An 18,285-nucleotide genomic window follows, 5' to 3' on the forward strand; every position below is an offset into this window, starting at 1 on the left:
TGGTAGTTGTTGTTCTCTTTGGCATCTGATGGAAGGGCGTTTCACAGGGCGGGCGCCACTACCAAGAAGGCCCTCTGCCTGGTTCCCTGTGGCTTTGCTTCTTGCAGTGAGGGAACCGCCAAAAGGCCCTCGGCGCTGGACTTCAGTGTCTGGGCAGAATGATGGGGGTGGAGATGCTCCTTCAGGTATACTGGACCGAGGCCATTTAGGGCTTTAAAGGTCAACACCAACACTTTGAATTGTGCTCAGAAACGTACTGGAAGCCAGTGTAGGTATTTCAGGACCGGTGTATAGCCGTAAGATTTTATTTTTAACTACACCTGTCCTTCTCTTTACATTTCCTGCATTCATACCCCAGCTTTCCTCCAAGGATCAGGGCAGCATAAAGAGGTCCCGCCCCCCCAACCAACAGTTGTAGGCAGAGTAAATTCTAATGCATTTGCAGTGCAAAAATTCATTTTTTTCTCAATCCCAAATTATTCATGCTCATCCTCAATATGCTGCTTTCAATCTAGATTCATTCTATATCCTGCCATCGCGAAGGATGGTGTGATTACTTGATACATGTTTGAAAACCCTTCCCTTCATTAGGTAATCCATGCCTATTGTTGTTTATTTATTATTATTATTATTATTATTATTATTATTATTATTATTATTATTATACCACCCTTCGTCCAGAGATCTCAGGGCAGTTCACCTCCTTGCACATTCCCCAGGGGAAGGAAGAAGGAAGTGATTATTGCAATCTTGGTATATATACCCATCCACAACATCATTAGTCAGGTGTTCCACTACGGATGTTAAATAACTGCATTACGAATCTGCTTGTTTTATCACCTATTGCTCACTGTCTGTACTTTTTGCATTCAATTTCCCTCTGTTTACAATTATCTCCTACACACACACGTACGAGCACACACAAACACACAAATCCCAAGCATACATATACATGCAATTTAGGATTATACACATATCTGATTGGAGTAGACTGTAGACGATGCTGCAACACATCTAAAAGTCACCCTTGCATCAGAGTAGCATATAGATCACTCAGAAAGGAGCCCCTCCCTTCAAACCGATCCACAACCCACAACTTACAACTATAACTGTTTTTAATGGAATCATGCTAAAATAATAGACAGTTGCTTCTCCACCCACGCACCCAACAGATATGTACAATGAATTACCTCCTTTGTATATTTGGAGGGAGGAAGAAAATGCTAGATTTCCCACTCCCAAATCCTGACCCTCTTTTGTTTTTCAGACTGAAAGGTCTAAACAAGCACTTGGACTGCACAATTAAACAACTTTCTGCCACTTCAAATACTTTGACCTCAAGAGCTCACCATGAATGAAAAGTTAATGAGCTCTGTATAGAGATATTACAGTAAGAGATTTATATTGCACAGGCTGGAGAGTTCATTGCATTCTTTTGTGCATTATGTGTTTGCTTTCAAATTATTCCATTGCTCCAAGAATTCATTTGCTGGAGGGGACCAGCTTACTGTCATATAATTTAGCCTCAGTCATACCTCAGATAATATTTTTATAAGGTCACTTTGCAGAAGTATGTCTAGCTTACCCAAATGACAATATTTTTTAAGCCAAAGGTTTCTCTTTGGGGATGGAAAAATTCCAGCTACTGTGCAGTTTAATGGGCAAAATGGACTGGCTAAGAAAACATAATTTGTAGCAGAAACTGTTATATATATAGTGCATAATTAAGGAGCACAGAATGATTATTGGAAACGTGGCCTAATGCAGGCCCCAGCCAGAAAAGCCACAGAAGCAATGAACTTCTGAGTTTCTCTATCCAATATTATTTTTGGAAGATTTAATCTTAACCAAAAATATGAATACACAACTTAAAAACACTTCTGAATATGATGGCTATCATATTAAAACACAGAGGCCAGTGGCCAAAGATTTGACTGGCTATTTCGAATCAATATGTGAAATTCAGCTCTCCAGCCTGTCCCTATCAGCTTTCCCAGGCCCCAAGGCCTTGCAAATGTATGTTTGGAGCCTCATAGAGAGAAAAGAAACCAGGGGGAGGGAGCTAGCAGGGAGTTGGGGATGCAGCAGGTTGAAGCAACCCACACCCTGATTTTTCAAAGGCTTTAAACATCAAAACCAGCAATTTGAACCAGGCCCAAAATGGACTGGAAGTTGGTGAAACAGGCACAACACAAGCATAGTACAATCATAAAGGCCATTTAGTAATCTAGCATGCATTACTAACAGCATTATCAGCGCTATTTTTTCCTAGAAAAAGAGGTGCCACAACTCACCATGATTTCCTCCCTTGCGCTCTAATAATGGCAATGGCGTCCACCTGAGAGCCCTGGTCATTATTTACTGCTGAGGCTGTCCCAGGTGTACATCATTACTCTAATCTAATTGAGAAGTTACCAGAATGTGGCAACAGGATAAATGACCACTAATGAAAAGGGTTTATAATGTCATGCACTCCACTTTTAAAATGTGCCTTTAATATGACTTGCAGAACAGTAGTTGCTATGTAGGTATGTACAAAATGTTACCCACAAAGCAGCTACTTTGATGTTGAACGGAATTTAAACAGAAGCTGCAATGTTTAGAAATCCACTCCATGTTTTCCGAGCGCTTCCAGTTTGCTAAAATCTGAATCAACCCAAGTTTACGCTTTGCCCTCCCATCTCTCCCCCTCAGATCAGCCAGGCAGTCATCAAAGATTCTGGTAGGCCTCAATTTAAATACTTGTTTGATACTAACCTTGTTGCAATAAAACCATACTCTGTCTAGACCACTTCTCTGCATTTTTTTTTTCTGGGTCCCTGAAGAATCTTACAAAAACAAAGTCCCCCTCAGTCTCTCAGCTTTCCTAAGAGGGACAGGCTGAGCATGTGGATTTCCTTCTAATAAAGAGGGTAAAAGTGCTTTAAGCTGCGTCTCTCACTGGTTTAGAAGCCCTTAAAGTGACAGAGATGCCTCAAAGGTATTTGCTCCATATTTCAGACATCAAATTGGTTTCCAGACAGACAGACAGAGGTGGTATACTTTTATCCTTCTATCAACTGACTCCAAAGCCCAACAGAAGGGAATTAAGCATACTGGACGAAGGCCAGAAGCTGGAGACCAGCATGTTCAGACTTTCTCCTGTTCTGCCAAAGGTGCTATTGGTGATGCTTCTCTGGAAGAGAGTTCGAGAACAGACAGTGGAGCTGCAAAAAATGAGCTGGAAAAGTATTTACAGAATATACTTCAGAGAACAGTCTCAGTTATAGGAATTTTAGAATGTGCAGCTGAGGCAAGATAGAGAATGAGAAAAGATGCTGAGGAAGAGGGAGTGAGACATTTGAACATAGGATGCTGCCTTAAACCACATCACACCACTGTAATATTACCTACAGGCATCCAACATTTTTTGGCAAGGCATCCCACAATTTAATTGGTATTGTGGCCTATCAATTTATTGTCACATGAATTTTGGACCTTGCATTTTTGGCTGTCTTATCATCATAAAATGATGACTTTAGTAAAGCACAGGAAAATGTGAGGTACGACATGTGAATCAGATATAGCTGTACTTCAGGCTCCTTCAGATCAGCCCACAGAAAGTGGAGGATGTGAGAATTGGGAGCAGGCGTTGTCTCTCTGTGTGTACACACACATGTATTCTGCTTTTTCCCCCAAAAATGCAGCCACAACAAGCTGTGAAGTAGGTTAGACTGAGAACTAGCGACTTGTCCAAGGCCACCCAGCTAGAGAATGCTTTTCTGGAGTGGTTATGAAACATATGCTATGGCTGGAGTGGTGTGGTTTACCACACAAACAAGCAATCTGGTATGTGGCACAAAATTTGGCATCCTGCGATGCTCAGCTTTATTTTTTTAAAATATATTGTTGTCCTTTGCAGACTAGATCAGATCTGCATAGGGTCCGGTGACGCATCACAAATCAGATGAAGCGGAAGCGTCCACATGTTTATTAGCACATTTCCATATTGTTCACAATTTTTCCACATGCTGTTCTGGGGATTCTCCAGATACGAAATCTCTGGATACTGCATTCGATGCTCCTGACCCTCCACAGGAGATTTTGGGAGGATGTGGGGGTTTGCAGGGGTAGGAGGGGGGAATCCCCCTGCGCTAGCTAGCAGGAATCATTGTGCTGGATTCCACTAGTGCAACCAGAACCATCAAATCTCCTTGTTAATAGAAGTACTGCAGTAAACAAGAAGATATATGTAGATTTATATTTCATTTCACTTTTTACCAATTGTGAAGTCTTCGTTGATTGTATCTTGTGAGAATCAATACAGACAAGAAGTAAGCGCTTAGCTCAGGAAAAAATGTTCATCAAATATTTGTTTTCCATATGAATGTTCAGGAGCTGTCATATAGCTTATTTGTTAAAAGGGCATAATAAAAATATGTTTTGCAACTAGTAGTGAGTAAAGATGCTGGTTTGACTGATTACGGGAAACTTGCTGGTCCTTTTTTCCCAGAAGGTTCTTGCATTGAGCCAAGAACAAGGAGTTGCGAGTTCAGTAACTACAATTCCAATGTCCACACAGTAGCAAAGCGCTCCCATATGCTACAGGATGTTACTGTTCTCTGGGGCATTCTTTCTAAATCTAGCAGCTTCCAAGTCATCCTGATGTCTGCAGATTTATTGGGCTACTGCAAACAGGACTTGAATAAACAGAAGCATAAGATGAGACCTCACAAGCTGGAAAGGAAGATGGACACATAGTTCAAATGTGTACGAGTCCCAGACAAACAGCAGCTCAACATGACCTGGCTGAAATATTGTGAGGTGTGTCTGAAACAAATGGAAATACTTTAAGGGACTCAATGATAGACTCAAGACCACTCCACATGGGTTATGCTTAATTACATTAATACAATTTCAGCACTTGATGAAAACTCATTTATTATCAGAGGATTTTTTTGCTTGCTGCTAATACACATTATTTTAAAATAATTTGTTTTTAAAAATTGCTGTTGTTGTAGTGGCCATTTCCTGCCCCCCGCCCAACTGTAATATTATGGTCCTGATGCCTACTGCCATGTTACTGCATATAAAGGATTCCTAAATGCTTGAGATGATTTTGTAGCTAGCATGTCTTAATTCTTTGGTTCCTTAAGCAAGGTGGTACTTTCTGTCAGTTACCCAGCCTTTTAACAATCACACTCCTGAGGTTCTCCTAGTGGAATATACCTCTAAGAGCAGAGACTCCTTTCTCAAGCTGTAGATATTTTCCTCAGAGTGAATGTTAACACAGAGAGACTGGAACCAACTAACCCTCCCAAAACCAACCAACCTCCCTCCTAACTATCTGAACTCCCTCTCAGAAACTGCTCCTTTTATTCTCCCTCACAAAGTGCTAGTTGTTGTGGCAGCCAATCAGAGAGAGGCTCTAGCACTCTGGTGGAAATCTGAGACTGGCAACTCAGCTATACAGCTGTAAATAAAATGTTTTAAGTGTGTTTTAAAGTTCATTATACAAATGTGACACTAGAGGGCAATGGCGAGCTATGGCAAATTCAATATATATATATTCAAAAGTAAGTTTTTGGGTTGTTGTTTTTTAAAGGATTTTCACAGCGTTTTTTATATGTGTCTAGATTCCACCTCTGCATCACCAGACTCTAGTCTGGCTCTGCTGTATGCCACACCCCTCACCCCTATTTTATCCTCACAACACATGATCAGCTTTTATACATGGAACTGGAGAAGTGTGCCAGATTGTCCTTTACCTCAGGCAGCAACATGCGTTGGGCAGCCCTTGACTCCTTCCTTGTATTCCTCTTAATATTCACCTTGAAAAAGGGTTTTGATTAACTTGAACTTGACTGTTTCTTTGTGATCTTTTACTTGGCCTCAACAAAGGCATTACTTGCACAACTACTTTTCCTTTTCTCTAATGGGCCAAGACAAGCTGCCTGCATTTTTTTCCTCAGATAATTAATCCTCATGTTAATTGGTTAGCTGCTGTTAATTATGCAAATATGAAGATAAAGCTGACTGTTCAGGAATGGGAATAAAACAAAAGAAGCTAATTAAAACAAAAGCTCAGGTTCTATGCAGGAAGAGCTAAGACAATAGTATAAAATTATAGAGTTGAGTAGTTTGGAAAATGAACAAATAGCTCAGGAGGGAAGCCAGCAGAGAGGCAAACCCCAAAGCAAGGATGCAGTGGAAAGATCAAAGTGGAGACTTACTTAGTGATAGATGGATATTTTGTTGAGAGTCTGAATGATTTCCTCATGTCAGAACACACAAAAGGAAAGAAGATAAGAGGCCTGGTAACTCTGGCTTGTTTTCCTAAGCTTTGGGGAGTGAATTGTTGAAAGGCTTTCCCTTCATGCTACAGCAGATAAGGAGGCAATTAGAACTACTGAAAGCTAACAAAGTACTAGAGCCAGAAGATTTAAATCACCAAATCATGAGAGCAGGCAAGCTACAAAGTGCATCTTGCCCCAAATATTTGTGACAACTTATTCATGAAACATGGCTGGAGAGATACTGTTGCTGCTTTTGATCTTTAATAAAAACAAAATGAAGGAGCCACAGAATATATCTCCAAGGTATGTGTGTGTGTGTGTGTGTGTGTATGTATATATATATATATATATATATATATATATATATATATATATGATGAACAAGGGGCACTGCATGTTTGAGATGATGCAAGGAATAAACAGTTGAAGATTTTGTAAAAAGAAAAAGATTAGGTACATCTGGGAATACATGCACACCAATAGACCCATTTTGAAAAAGGAAATAATGGGGGGGGGGTAGAATTTGAGGTGTGTTTTAAAGCATTTCCTAAGTTTTAATGTGAACATCCACTAGATATCTTGAGTACCATCTACAGTGACTTCACCACATTTGCTGCTCAGCCACTCGTAATAGTTTGTACTAGTAAGTTTTACATTTTATTTTATAATAATTTACACAGAATCTAACACTTTAATTGTCTGTAAGGCATGATTTGGGGGGGCACATTTGCAGAGAGAAGAGAGAAGCCTCCCTTTTCACACATTACACTCATGATAACGATGGGGGGCTCACAGCTGTAGTTCATTAAGGAAAAGCAGAAGTTGAGGTTAAATTTTAAACATGTATTTTCATTTCTTACTTGGGCAGCTCTTCCACTGACATTTATAAATTGGGTACTAATAAGATTCAACCTTGTTTTGGAGAGCAGCTTCCAGGTGTAAGCAGCACTTCGGCATAACTGTTGGGACAGGTATTCATTTAGATCCTATCTTGAGATTCATTTTGCTAATGCTCTTGTTTTGATCTGTTCTCTCCTCACTGTTTCCTGACTTCTCACATTCTTCAAGGTCAGGCCATGCCATCGTGGGGTCATCTGAGCCTAGGGGTAGAGTGTGGGGTGCATGATACAGCTTCAAAACAATCAGCTGTATTTAAGAGAAAGGGTATCTTGAGTAGTCTCAGGTGCAAAGGGCTATATATAGGTGATGTCGTATCTAAACCTATAATCATGTTTTGCTTGGGGCTTCTTGAGCAATAAGGCCTGCATATTATAAATCAACTGCGAAAGAAGACTTTTTTTCTGCTAAAAAAACATTAAAATAAATGAATTGATTTGTGTAAAGGCATTGAGGATGATTTCAGACTCCTAGCTGAAGAGCAAAAGAAATGGGGGCAGGAAATAGGCCTTGAAAGGCTAAGCCAGCCTTCGCCAACTTGGTGCCTCTCCTGATGTTTCACCATGAAGCTCCCATTAGTCCCAGCCAGCATGGTGCGTTCGCTGGGGGGCAGGTAAACCCACAAATGCAGAGGAACAGCTAGAAGCATTAGAATTACAATTGTTCCATTCAGTACCTTTTCAATTTTGAGCCATTTGCAAGTCCCACTGGGATTGGTTTTACTGAGTTAACACCACTGGGGCTAAGACTTAGATATTATATAGATATTATATTAGATATTATATTATTTTGTTTGTTTTTAAAGACAACTCTAGTTTTGACCCGCTCCGGCCACCCAACCCATTTCTCATTTTATAAATATTTTACATTTTACAAAAACATTTACATTTTACAAAAAAACACGAAATCTTTACATAATCAATCTGCATTTCCTGCGATTTCTCTTTATATCTTTTATTACTGCATATCCAGTTCAAACCTGTTTACCTGTATTCTCTTTTAGTTATTTCTTACTGTGCATATTTATGTCAGTCCTGCTAATGTTTTAAGTTGTTTACAATACATCTTCAAATAGTCAATAAATTTTCCCCATTCTGTTTTTAAAAGTCTCTTTTCTTGGTTTCTTATTCTTCCAATAACTTTCACCATTTCTGCATATTCCAGCAATTCTAATTGCTAGTCTGCCATCATTGGAACTGTTTCTTTTTGGTTGTCACTTTTAATCAGAAACTCCAATACTTTGGGAATTTATGGCAGGTGTAGGGTGGCATATGGTGGAAGCACATTAGGTATAATTAAATTGGGTTATCTTTTACAGTGAAAAGCTCATAGTTTTACTGAGAAAACGTTTATTTGCACAAACCCAAACTGATAGATGAGCATATGCAAATATTATGCAAATAGCTCTTATGGTGTACAGAAGTTTATTTGATTTTCATGCACCTTCTTCAGACTTCTGTTTGCTGATCATAATCAGGAAGTCAAGGTTTAACTTGTGCAGCCCAGTTTGATAAACGTACCCCGAGGTTGCAGTTCCACAGGTGATTAATGCTCATGAAACAACTGTCTGCCTGTCTGCCAGTGCCTGTCCAAAATATCACCATAGGATTTAAATAAACACTGGTTACTAAAAGGAAGGATCAAGGAGCAGCCCTCTGGGCTGTATAACTCAAACTTCTAGGAGCAATCTGTTTCCCTTTAGAGTTTAAGTCTGATCTGTTAAATAGTTAAGCAAGAACTTTAATTTGACTCAGCACTGTCCAGTCATCAACTTCAATGAGAATGAGCTGTCCTCTCATATGAACTGTTTTTGTAAAAGAATAACGGCATAAAAATGCATTAGACACTTGGATTGGTCTTGCCCTCCACTTATGGCACAGTATATTCAGGATGATGCTCTCCAGTACATAAGCCAGCTGATCGATGGTGTTGAAATGGTTCAGTGCTTAGACTTAAAGTATACTTTCTTAACAGAGGTGCTTGAAATAGCTGGTCGTCAGGTCCCTCCCAATCCTTTAATTCCACCATACTATTGTTCTGCAGACTGAATATATTTATTAAGACAATATGGTAAATACTAAGTAAGATGTACAGATTGTATGTGGGAAGCTGTAGTCAATCATAACTTTCTAGAGCATTCACACACAGGAAAATCACATTAGCTGGTCATGTGTGTTCTTTGGTATGGTAATCCTCTTCACCCTCAGTGACCTTTCTATTCTGCACCATACCACATGCATCTTATGAATAGAAAGCTTGTTAAGTCTAGAGAAGTCTCCTTCCTCAACTGTTCTGCTGTTGGTCTTTGTAGAAACACATCTACTGCATGAAGCATTTTAAATATTTTATGAGGAGCAGACTTCCAGATATCACAGTATCTATTTCCCCCTACCATTCACTGAGAAAGAAAAAAAATCAATCCAGCCTAACTCAAATACTGTTGATCTAGTTCAGATTTTGTTTATTTGCTCCATTCTATTTCTTAATCCTATATGTTCTGCTAAGCCAGCTACTCTTAAAAGAACAAGCAAAACCCAAGGAATTTGTAGGCGGTTGTTACCTGCTGCTTCCAGACTGTTTCCCTTTCTCCTATTGTTCGTTTGAGTTTTCTTCCCCTTCAGATGGTTTCCACTGTCAACTTTCATTTCACTTGGAAGGTCAAGGTTCCTGAAAGAAAGCTTTGGCCTCTGCCAACATAGTATCTTAACTCTTGGCCATGTAATATTTCCTAAGAATAAACTAAACCTTCAAATAGACAACAGGCCGAAAATTGCTGTCAAAAATCTTAAGCTGCAGTTGGTTTCTTTTCAGTGAGTGATAACACATCTTGAAACAGGATATTTATAATTTGTTAAGTTTTGCATTTATCCTCACAATCCTAAACCATAATGGCTGTCAGCTAAGAAAACACTGAGGTAACTAGAAGGATAGAGGAGAGATAAAGAAATAATTGGAAACAGAGGAGAAGACTTCTTCTTGTGCCTCCTAAACATCCTTATTCAGTCCTGGTTTGCCAAACAGCTTCATAGTGCCTGCAGAGGCCTCTAATCCAGAGCACTTGAAGGATTCTGCTGCTCTTCCAAAGTTTTCTTATGAAGCTTAGCTTAATTTTCTACACAGATGCTCTGCCTGGTAGAATGCCATTAAGGAAGTGCTGTCTTTGGAAGGAAGTGCTTATCTTGGAAATAGGCGGATGCTCAGATCCAGCTGAGAACTGCAAAACATGTATATGTCCATTTGGATGGGCAATTGTATGTACTTTGCACTTTGTAGGAATGGAGCAGAAATTTGATTCATGTCACATTTAAAGGCAAATCTACCTAATTCACACTTTATATGAGCCAAAACACAGCCATCTCTCGAAATCATCTGCATACACATGGTCCCAGACATCTCCAACTGGGACTTCGGGAAGAGTCCTTGTCTAAAATTCTAGAAAGCCACTGCTAGTCAGGGTAGACACTATTGAGTAAGATGGACCAATGTCTGGCTCCGTATTATAGTCTGGCCGTGGTATTGTGAGGTTATAGGGAACCAGGCAGAGGGCCTTCACAGTAGTCGTGCCCATCAAGTGGAATCCCCTCCCGTCAGATGTCAAGGAAATAAACACCTATCTGACTGTATAGGGAAGTTTTTAATGTGTGATGTGTTACTGTAGTTTATAATCATTGGAAGCTGCCCAGACTGAGGCAACCCACTCAGATGGGCTGCATATTATTATTATTATTATTATTATTATTATTATTATTATTATTATTATTATTATTCAGCTTCCTATCTACATTGTTCCTTATAAAGGACAAGCATGAGACTCCTTTGAAAGGCTGCAAAGTTTCCTCCAGTTTTTATAACGCTGCCGAGAGGCAATCTAATCCATACAGCACTAGGAGATTTTGAATATAATGCTCTCTGCACTGACATTGTCTAATAAAAAAAATAATGCTGGCTTGATTACATGTTAACAAGCCGCAGTTAGTTTCCAAGCTATCTGGTTTGTTCTATCACAGTTTTGCTTTGTTTTTTAAATAGTGGGGGGAGGGGGAAGAATAAAATACAACAATTTTGTAAAAATTGAGAAAGCACAAGGAAATATGTGTTTTGGATGGAACTGAGCAGTTGGAAAGTGGCCATGGCCAAGTAAGCACACAGTAGCCTGAACCAGCAGGCTGACCCCCAACATTGGTACTGATGCTGCTGGCCAGACAATAGTTGGTGTTGGAGCAGCATCAGTTTCCAAGCTGCTTCCTGAGGATGTTGCTCTCTTTTTATTGGTAGGGCTCCAAACGCATGAGATGTACTTCTGTCATGTTGCATATGATTCTGCAGTATGACTCTCCGGAAGTAGATCATAGGATCTTTTGTGGTCTGAGCATATTCTGTTGCTGGTGTACCCCACAATACAAACTCTTCAAGTGACTATTTGGATTATTTATGCATTTGGGGCTAACTAACTCAACGTAACAAAGGGCTCCTGCAGATGACCTGTGGTGCTGGGGCATGTATTAGTCCTATTCTATCAGAGGTTTTGGTGAATGATGGTTATCCTTTTTAAAACCATTCAAATATTATTCAGTTATTGGTTGCTGTCTTTAAAAACTTCCCATAGTAGTAGTGGAGTTTGAGTTTTTCTACAGCTTGGTGCTTTTTAAAAAAGCGTCTTGGGTCTTTTTGGATGCTTCTGCATCACCCTCTCCGATCTATGCATTTGGAGAGTTTCCAGATATACTTGTGCACAAAAATGAATCACTGTACCAATCCAGAGAAATCCTGGGTTTATTTGTATGTTTGTCTTAGCATTGTTTTGTACATATAAGGAATTGTTAAGCTGATTGCATTTTTGCCAACTTGGCCACAGCATAAGTCACCTATTACTGACCAGCTACAGACAAAAATTAAACAAACGTTTTTGTTTTTGTTTTTACTTTATGCTGCTGTTAAACTCTTTTCCTATGGGTTTTGAGCTTCTGAAGCCAGGAGGTCACTTGGATCATGTATACAAAATTGGTAATTGCATTCCTGACTTTGCTAAATGCCACGATGCTTGCTATTTTCCAAAATAGCTTTGCAAACAATGACAATTACTGCCCAGACATTTTCAAACACAGCAGGATACTGGCTGAGGGGATGATGGAAACCCTGAAAAAAATATAAATATTTTGAAATCTGCTGTAAATCAAATTTGTGCACTGGAGTAGGAGTGGATTATCTGGTCAGCCAAAGATGCTTTAAATTCTGGAAGCCTTTTAGTGCTTATTTACTAGAGTATTAATCAAAGTATAGGGTTTGCATTTTCTTTGACTGTGTAAGGTTACCCTAATAATTATTCTTTAAATGTTGTGTCAGTTATGTATATTCACAAACACCAATATAGAAAAGCAGCTACTGAATGTTTGAAATGTTACTCATTAAAAACCACAAATTATAACGTAATTAATATATTAAGAAACAAAACTATTTTTGTTTACAATAAGACACAGAATATGTCAAGTTCTACTACTGCAGGATTTGCTGAAGCAACGAAAGAGCCTACCTTGAGAAGTCTAATTTTGTTACTGTTTTGTGTACTGCACTTTAGGAAGGGGAATATATAAATTTATTCAACAAAAGAAAAGAAATGAAAGTGTTCTCAGTGTGTTCATTGAGGCTTGCTCCCATGGGTTGGCAGGCGTAAGACAAAGAAAACGTAGAGACTTTCCTGAGGTGGAGTCTTAGATATTACGATTGGCTAACTGTAAAATGTAAGAGTGTTTCTGATTGGCTAACTGTAAAATGTAAGTGTTTCTGATTGGCTAACTGTAAAATGTAAGAGTTTCTGAGTGGAAAGAGAGAACCAGAAGTGAGGAAGTCAGAAAACATTCATTAATTTTCATTTTCTTACATCTAAGACTCCCCCCCCCCAAGCCAGAACTTGCTGGAACTCAGTTCTGGCACCTCTCAGGTGGGCGCCATTGCCTTTATAAAAGAACAAGGTGAGTTCTGCCACCTTTTTATAGAAAAATAACACTGGTTATATCTGCACCCCACCTTCCTTCTGTCAATGTGGCATACGTGTATTTCTCATACATGTATATATATGTATGTAAAGGTAAAGGGACCCCTGACCGTTAGGTCCAGTCGCAAACAACTCTGGGGTTGCGGTGTTCATTTTGCTTTATTAGCCGAGGGAGCCAGCGTACAGCTTCCGGGTCATGTGGCCAGCATGACCAAACCACTTCTGGAGAACCAGGGCAGTGCACAGAAACGCCGTTTACCTTCCCGCTGGAGCGGTACCTATTTATCTACAGTGGTACCTCAGGTTACACACGCTTCAGGTTACATACGCTTCAGGTTACAGACTCCGCTAACCCAGAAATAGTACCTTGGGTTAAGAACTTTGCTTCAGGATAAGAACAGAAATCATGCTCCGGCAACGCAGCAGCAGCAGGAGGCCCCATTAACTAAAGTGGTGCTTCAGGTTAAGAACACTTTCAGGTTAAGAACGGATCTCCAGAACAAATTAAGTACTTAACCCGAGGTACCACTGTACTTGCAATTTGACGTGCTTTCGAACTGCTAGGTTGGCAGGGATATATGACTCAGGGAGTCATCCATCCAGACACTGAATCAGACCTTTGTTTCAGTTAAGTGGTAGCCTCAACTGCCTTCAGACCAGACTCTGGGACACAGTATATGTGACATTGTACCTTAACAATTTTTTAAATCAGTAATAATATGAAGCAAGAGCAGCTATAGGGTTGCCATATTTCAAAATATCAAAAATTCACCAAAAAATCAACACTTCCAAAAATGGATTGCCATACACCTGGCTTTTCCCAGATGTTTTTACTGATTTTTGGAAATTCCGCCGGATGCCATTTCCAACAGACGAATCCCAGATATGTCTGGGAAATCCCAAATGTATGACAGTCCTACACTAGCAGAAAACAAATTCCGGTACTTGCAGAGATAGAGGTAGGCATAAAGAGATATTAATGGTAAAATGTTGCTGAAATCCACAAGAAATGTTTGAGAAGATGACATGATTACATCTGATTTTTCTTGACCTGAAAAGCTCACATATTTCATCTAGCATTACAGATATCAGAATGAACAGAGCTGGGATAGGAGTAGTATACAGTTGCTTTCACTACTTTCCCATCTAGCAGGCTCCTACCCCACCATTCTTCTCTTCCACCAGTGGGGTGAAACTGCTATTGAAAAGAACACCCACTCACCCTCAAGCCCCCCCCCCCCCCCCGGCTGCAGTTGCAAGCCAGCAATTGCTCAACATTTTTTTAGTTTGCGCAGGAACCTTACTGAAATGAATAAATGTTCCACAGCAACAGTGCTTAGTGAATTGTACCCCATGGTCTTTCTACATGCCCAAATGAAGCTATAGCCAGGGACAAGGCTGAGACAACATTGAGGCATTACTTGATGTGTTATCTTTACTTTCAAAAGTGCTTTCAACAATGTAAATATTTATGCTTGCAAAATTCTTGCACGGGGATGTCAGTGAACAGATTGTTACCATTAGGCTTATTCTTTAAAGCTGCATTTTTATTTTTACTAAATTATCTATGTTAAAAACAAATCTGTGCCTGGTGTGGAATTTTACTGCATCAAGTGTTACAAGCAGCAGAATGCATGACATGTAAGAACAAGTGTTAGGAAACATGGAAATAAATTAGCATATAATTTACAAAAGCAAATAAAAATAACAATGTAACAGTGTACCACATTAATACTGCGTATAAAATAATAAGCAACTAGTCACAATAATAGAAAGGGTCTTTTTTCATTCTGTACTGTTAAGGAAATTTATGTGATATCCATACCATTAATAAAGATCTCCTAAGATGGACTATTTCTAGGAGTGTATATTTTGATGTGTTGAACAGGCATTTTGTTTCAGTATGAGAGCCTTAGTGTCAATGACATTGCTCAATGGAAATACCAGCAACACATTGTGAGTTTAATACCCTAGTACTGAATTCCAAGGTTTCCCATCTTTGTGTAGCCTATACAAATGGTCCTATTGTTATTATTTAGGAATATAATACTTTTAATATTTTAGCTTAGATTATATATATGGCTATAGTGTAGCAGCAGCAATGTCCTGTGCTGTGGAAACCAATGATTTACCTCTTTATTTCAGGCTTTTAATTCAGATCTAGAGTGATATATCGGTCCATTTGTAACACAATACATTCTGTATTTCATTCACTTTAGCAATGAAACTCAACATTGCTCCAGGGAGTTTCTTAAATTCAAAAGTTGGTGCTCTTCTAAACTGCAGAGTAAACATTGGACCCCCTGGTCTTCTAGCACCAATGAAAGAGCAAAATGTGTCTTTGCAATGTCAATGTCCTAAAGTGAGGTAAAAAGGATTTTGTTTGAATAAATCCCATCATTTCTTGCTAGCTGAAAAGACACACATTAACTAATAAATACATTTATGCCTCAGAGCAAATCAGAGTATGATAGACTGTAATCTTTTGCCTGGAAAATGCCATGCAATATCTATCCCTTTTATTATTTTTTATTTAGCCAAGGCATGTTAGCACCATGGTATTTCCTTATTGGACTGATGTACAAAGGTACCGTAATTGACACATTGGCTACACTACCCTCAGGCCTACACGTTACTCCCAGATGTGGATAGTTTTCCTTTCTAAGCTTCGGTGTCAATGAGAGTGAAGTACGTTGCAGCTGAGCAGTAAATAGCTCCAAGTAAACAGATTTGCCACAAATGAACGTACTGCTTCCTAGATATATGGAAGTTAAACATACTGTCAAGAGGTAGAATATGACAAAAAATTGATGGTTATGAATAAATGAACTACAGAAAACCCCACTGATGGATTGTCAAGGTTTTCCCTCCCACATAGTACAACTCTCTTTTTTTCTATCCCCCCACCCATTAATTCACATTAGTAAATATTGCTCAACACATTTGGCTTACTGTAATTTGTTAAATACACTGACACATTTAGATATCTTATACATGTTATAAAAACTTGTCTCATTAAGAGTATTTTTTAAATAAAAGTGCTGTTTGACTTCTAGTGTTAATACAAGGTGGTGGTGTTCACATCATCTCAATTGCACTACAACAAAGGAGGCAAGTTGGACACAAAGCACATTCATCAAGTACCTGCTACAAATTGCAAGTGTTCAAGTACAATATAATAATATAAACAAGTACCCACTTTCCTTATCTCTTTGTTGTGTCACTGACAAAAGCAGGGAATGGGGGAGAAGTATGGCCATTACTATTAGCTCCCACTGGATTCTGGAATCAATTTTACCCCAGGAGCTTGGCTTCACATTTAAATACAATTCAGAATATTCATAAATCGATATGGTGAATATAAAAGCTGTGGTACTTTGATTTGAAAGTTCCCATAAGTTATGTACTCTTTGGTTGTTTATTCTGCAATAGTCTCCAAAAAACTGGGCATATGCATGTTTTCTCTTCTCCATGGTCTCTCATAAATCTGTGTTCTCCTATTATATAAATGGAAGAAAAACTGGAAAGCCACTGTAGTTTTCAGCATGATCAGCAGAAGAGACTCTACCTCACTAGTCAGTTTATCATTAGTAATTACAGAGTAACAAAGCCAGTTAGAAGTCTGCAGAATTGGTGCCTCTCTGTAACTAAAGTTAACAGTGAATTTGTAGATACCAACCTTAAGCAGTGAAATAGTAGGAAAAATGCTATTCACAACTGGAGTATGACCCCTCTATTGTATGGATATATTCCCTTTTAGTGGAAATCCTGATTTAATTGTGAGATGGCAAGATGGCTATAAACCTGCAGCACATATTTCTTTAAAGTTGGATGCATTCAGGCAACGACGGTTGCATCTCTTAACTCTATGTTCCTCATCATTCTAGTTTAGTTTAGCTTTAGATATGGCTCACAGCAGTCTTCAGGAAATATGGATTATTCTCTAGAGAATGAAACAAAGGAAAATACATTTCTTTTACTTCTGATTTATAATTGTTCCTAATATAATAGTCCCAAGCCCACTTCTTTAACTTAAACTGTGGTGCTTATGTAATAAGATAAAATAGTTATTAATTATAAGCTATGACAACATTTTAAAAATTCTTCTTTGCATCTGTAGTTGACCAAACCACAACAGCTACATTTTAAACAATATTAAATACAAATGGATTCAGTGTCATTTCTAAGTCCATAATAAAAATTATCTTAATGGTCCAAGGAGGTAAACAGACTAGTGGATTTCATCGAAAGTACACGTGTTCCACCATAAGTTACTCTGTATGCACTGTGTGTATTTTTTCCATTTTGGCATGCCCTCCTTATACTGTGTCCAGCACTTTGGATGAATAAATCCCACTTCATAGAAGTTAAAATAATATTGAAATTCTGTCAGCTGAGGCTGACCAGTGGTTACATTTTCCACAGGGTGATGCATTTACAAGGACATCTGTCTGGTTGCATTATGCAGCAATCTTTGATAGACGCATTTCCACAATGAAATAGCAAGGCACTTTCAATTTCTGTGGGTCAATGTCCTTGGCAGGTCTTGCAGCACATCTGTCTGAAGTATGCTCGACTGCAGAACTTGAACTTCAGCACCAGTGGGCAATAAGCCACTTTGTTCACATCTTTGCATTCTGATGGAGACACACAAAGGCAAAATGATTACATAAATTTAAAAAGCAGAGAGAAAAACAAATTAAATTTAATAAGTTGCTTTTGTATCTGTCCTCTGCATGAACTTAGCATTTTGGTACAGCCTACTGCATACAAAAGAATTGTAAAATTCAGACACTGTACAGAAGTCTTCAAGCACACCCACTTGTTATTTAGGGATCTAATCACATGAGATACTTAAAAAATAAGAGGTTTTCTTCACACATAGCAGCATTTCCCACCCCCACCCCCAGATCTATTTTGTTCCTCAATAAGAAGTTATCCAAAATCTAACTGAAGTTGTTGTTTAGTATCATGTTTGGGAATGATTGGTTTCTGAACTAAACTATGTATTGCAGCTGTTGCTGACTCTGAAAATGATCAGAATTACTAAGCACAGTTATAGTGTAAGTTCAATGACTTGATGTTCTAGTTGCTTCTACTGCAGCAGAGATATCCAAATGT

General features: G+C 38.8%; 1 protein-coding gene and 1 long non-coding RNA gene across 16 annotated transcripts in view; both read right to left on the reverse strand.

Annotated features, from left to right (window-relative positions):
• The window catches only part of LOC309514271, a 40,982-nt gene extending 28,042 nt beyond the window's left edge, over window positions 1-12,940 (reverse strand). Inside the window, exons 1-2 of one of the 3 annotated variants that reach the window (XR_014211860.1) lie at window positions 12,703-12,940; window positions 9,733-9,859 (exon numbers count right to left, since the gene is read on the reverse strand). This is a non-coding gene — a long non-coding RNA (uncharacterized lncRNA). The remainder of the gene's footprint in view (window positions 1-9,732; window positions 9,860-12,702) is intronic. The other 2 variants (XR_014211861.1, XR_014211862.1) reach the window with 2 other exon arrangements.
• Window positions 12,941-14,690: 1,750 nt separating this feature from the next.
• The window catches only part of ADAMTS6 (ADAM metallopeptidase with thrombospondin type 1 motif 6), a 124,361-nt gene continuing 120,766 nt past the window's right edge, over window positions 14,691-18,285 (reverse strand). For 12 of the 13 annotated variants that reach the window (XM_082241817.1, XM_082241818.1, XM_082241819.1 and 9 more), the window contains one exon: window positions 14,691-17,801. In XM_082241817.1, the coding sequence (XP_082097943.1) occupies window positions 17,692-17,801 (110 nt within the window). In that variant the 3' untranslated portion in view covers window positions 14,691-17,691. The remainder of the gene's footprint in view (window positions 17,802-18,285) is intronic. The other variant, XR_014224469.1, reaches the window with a different exon arrangement.

Source organism: Podarcis vaucheri (genome assembly GCF_965113315.1).
Source record: "Podarcis vaucheri genome assembly, chromosome: 11".
NCBI classification, from domain to species: domain Eukaryota; kingdom Metazoa; phylum Chordata; class Lepidosauria; order Squamata; family Lacertidae; genus Podarcis; species Podarcis vaucheri.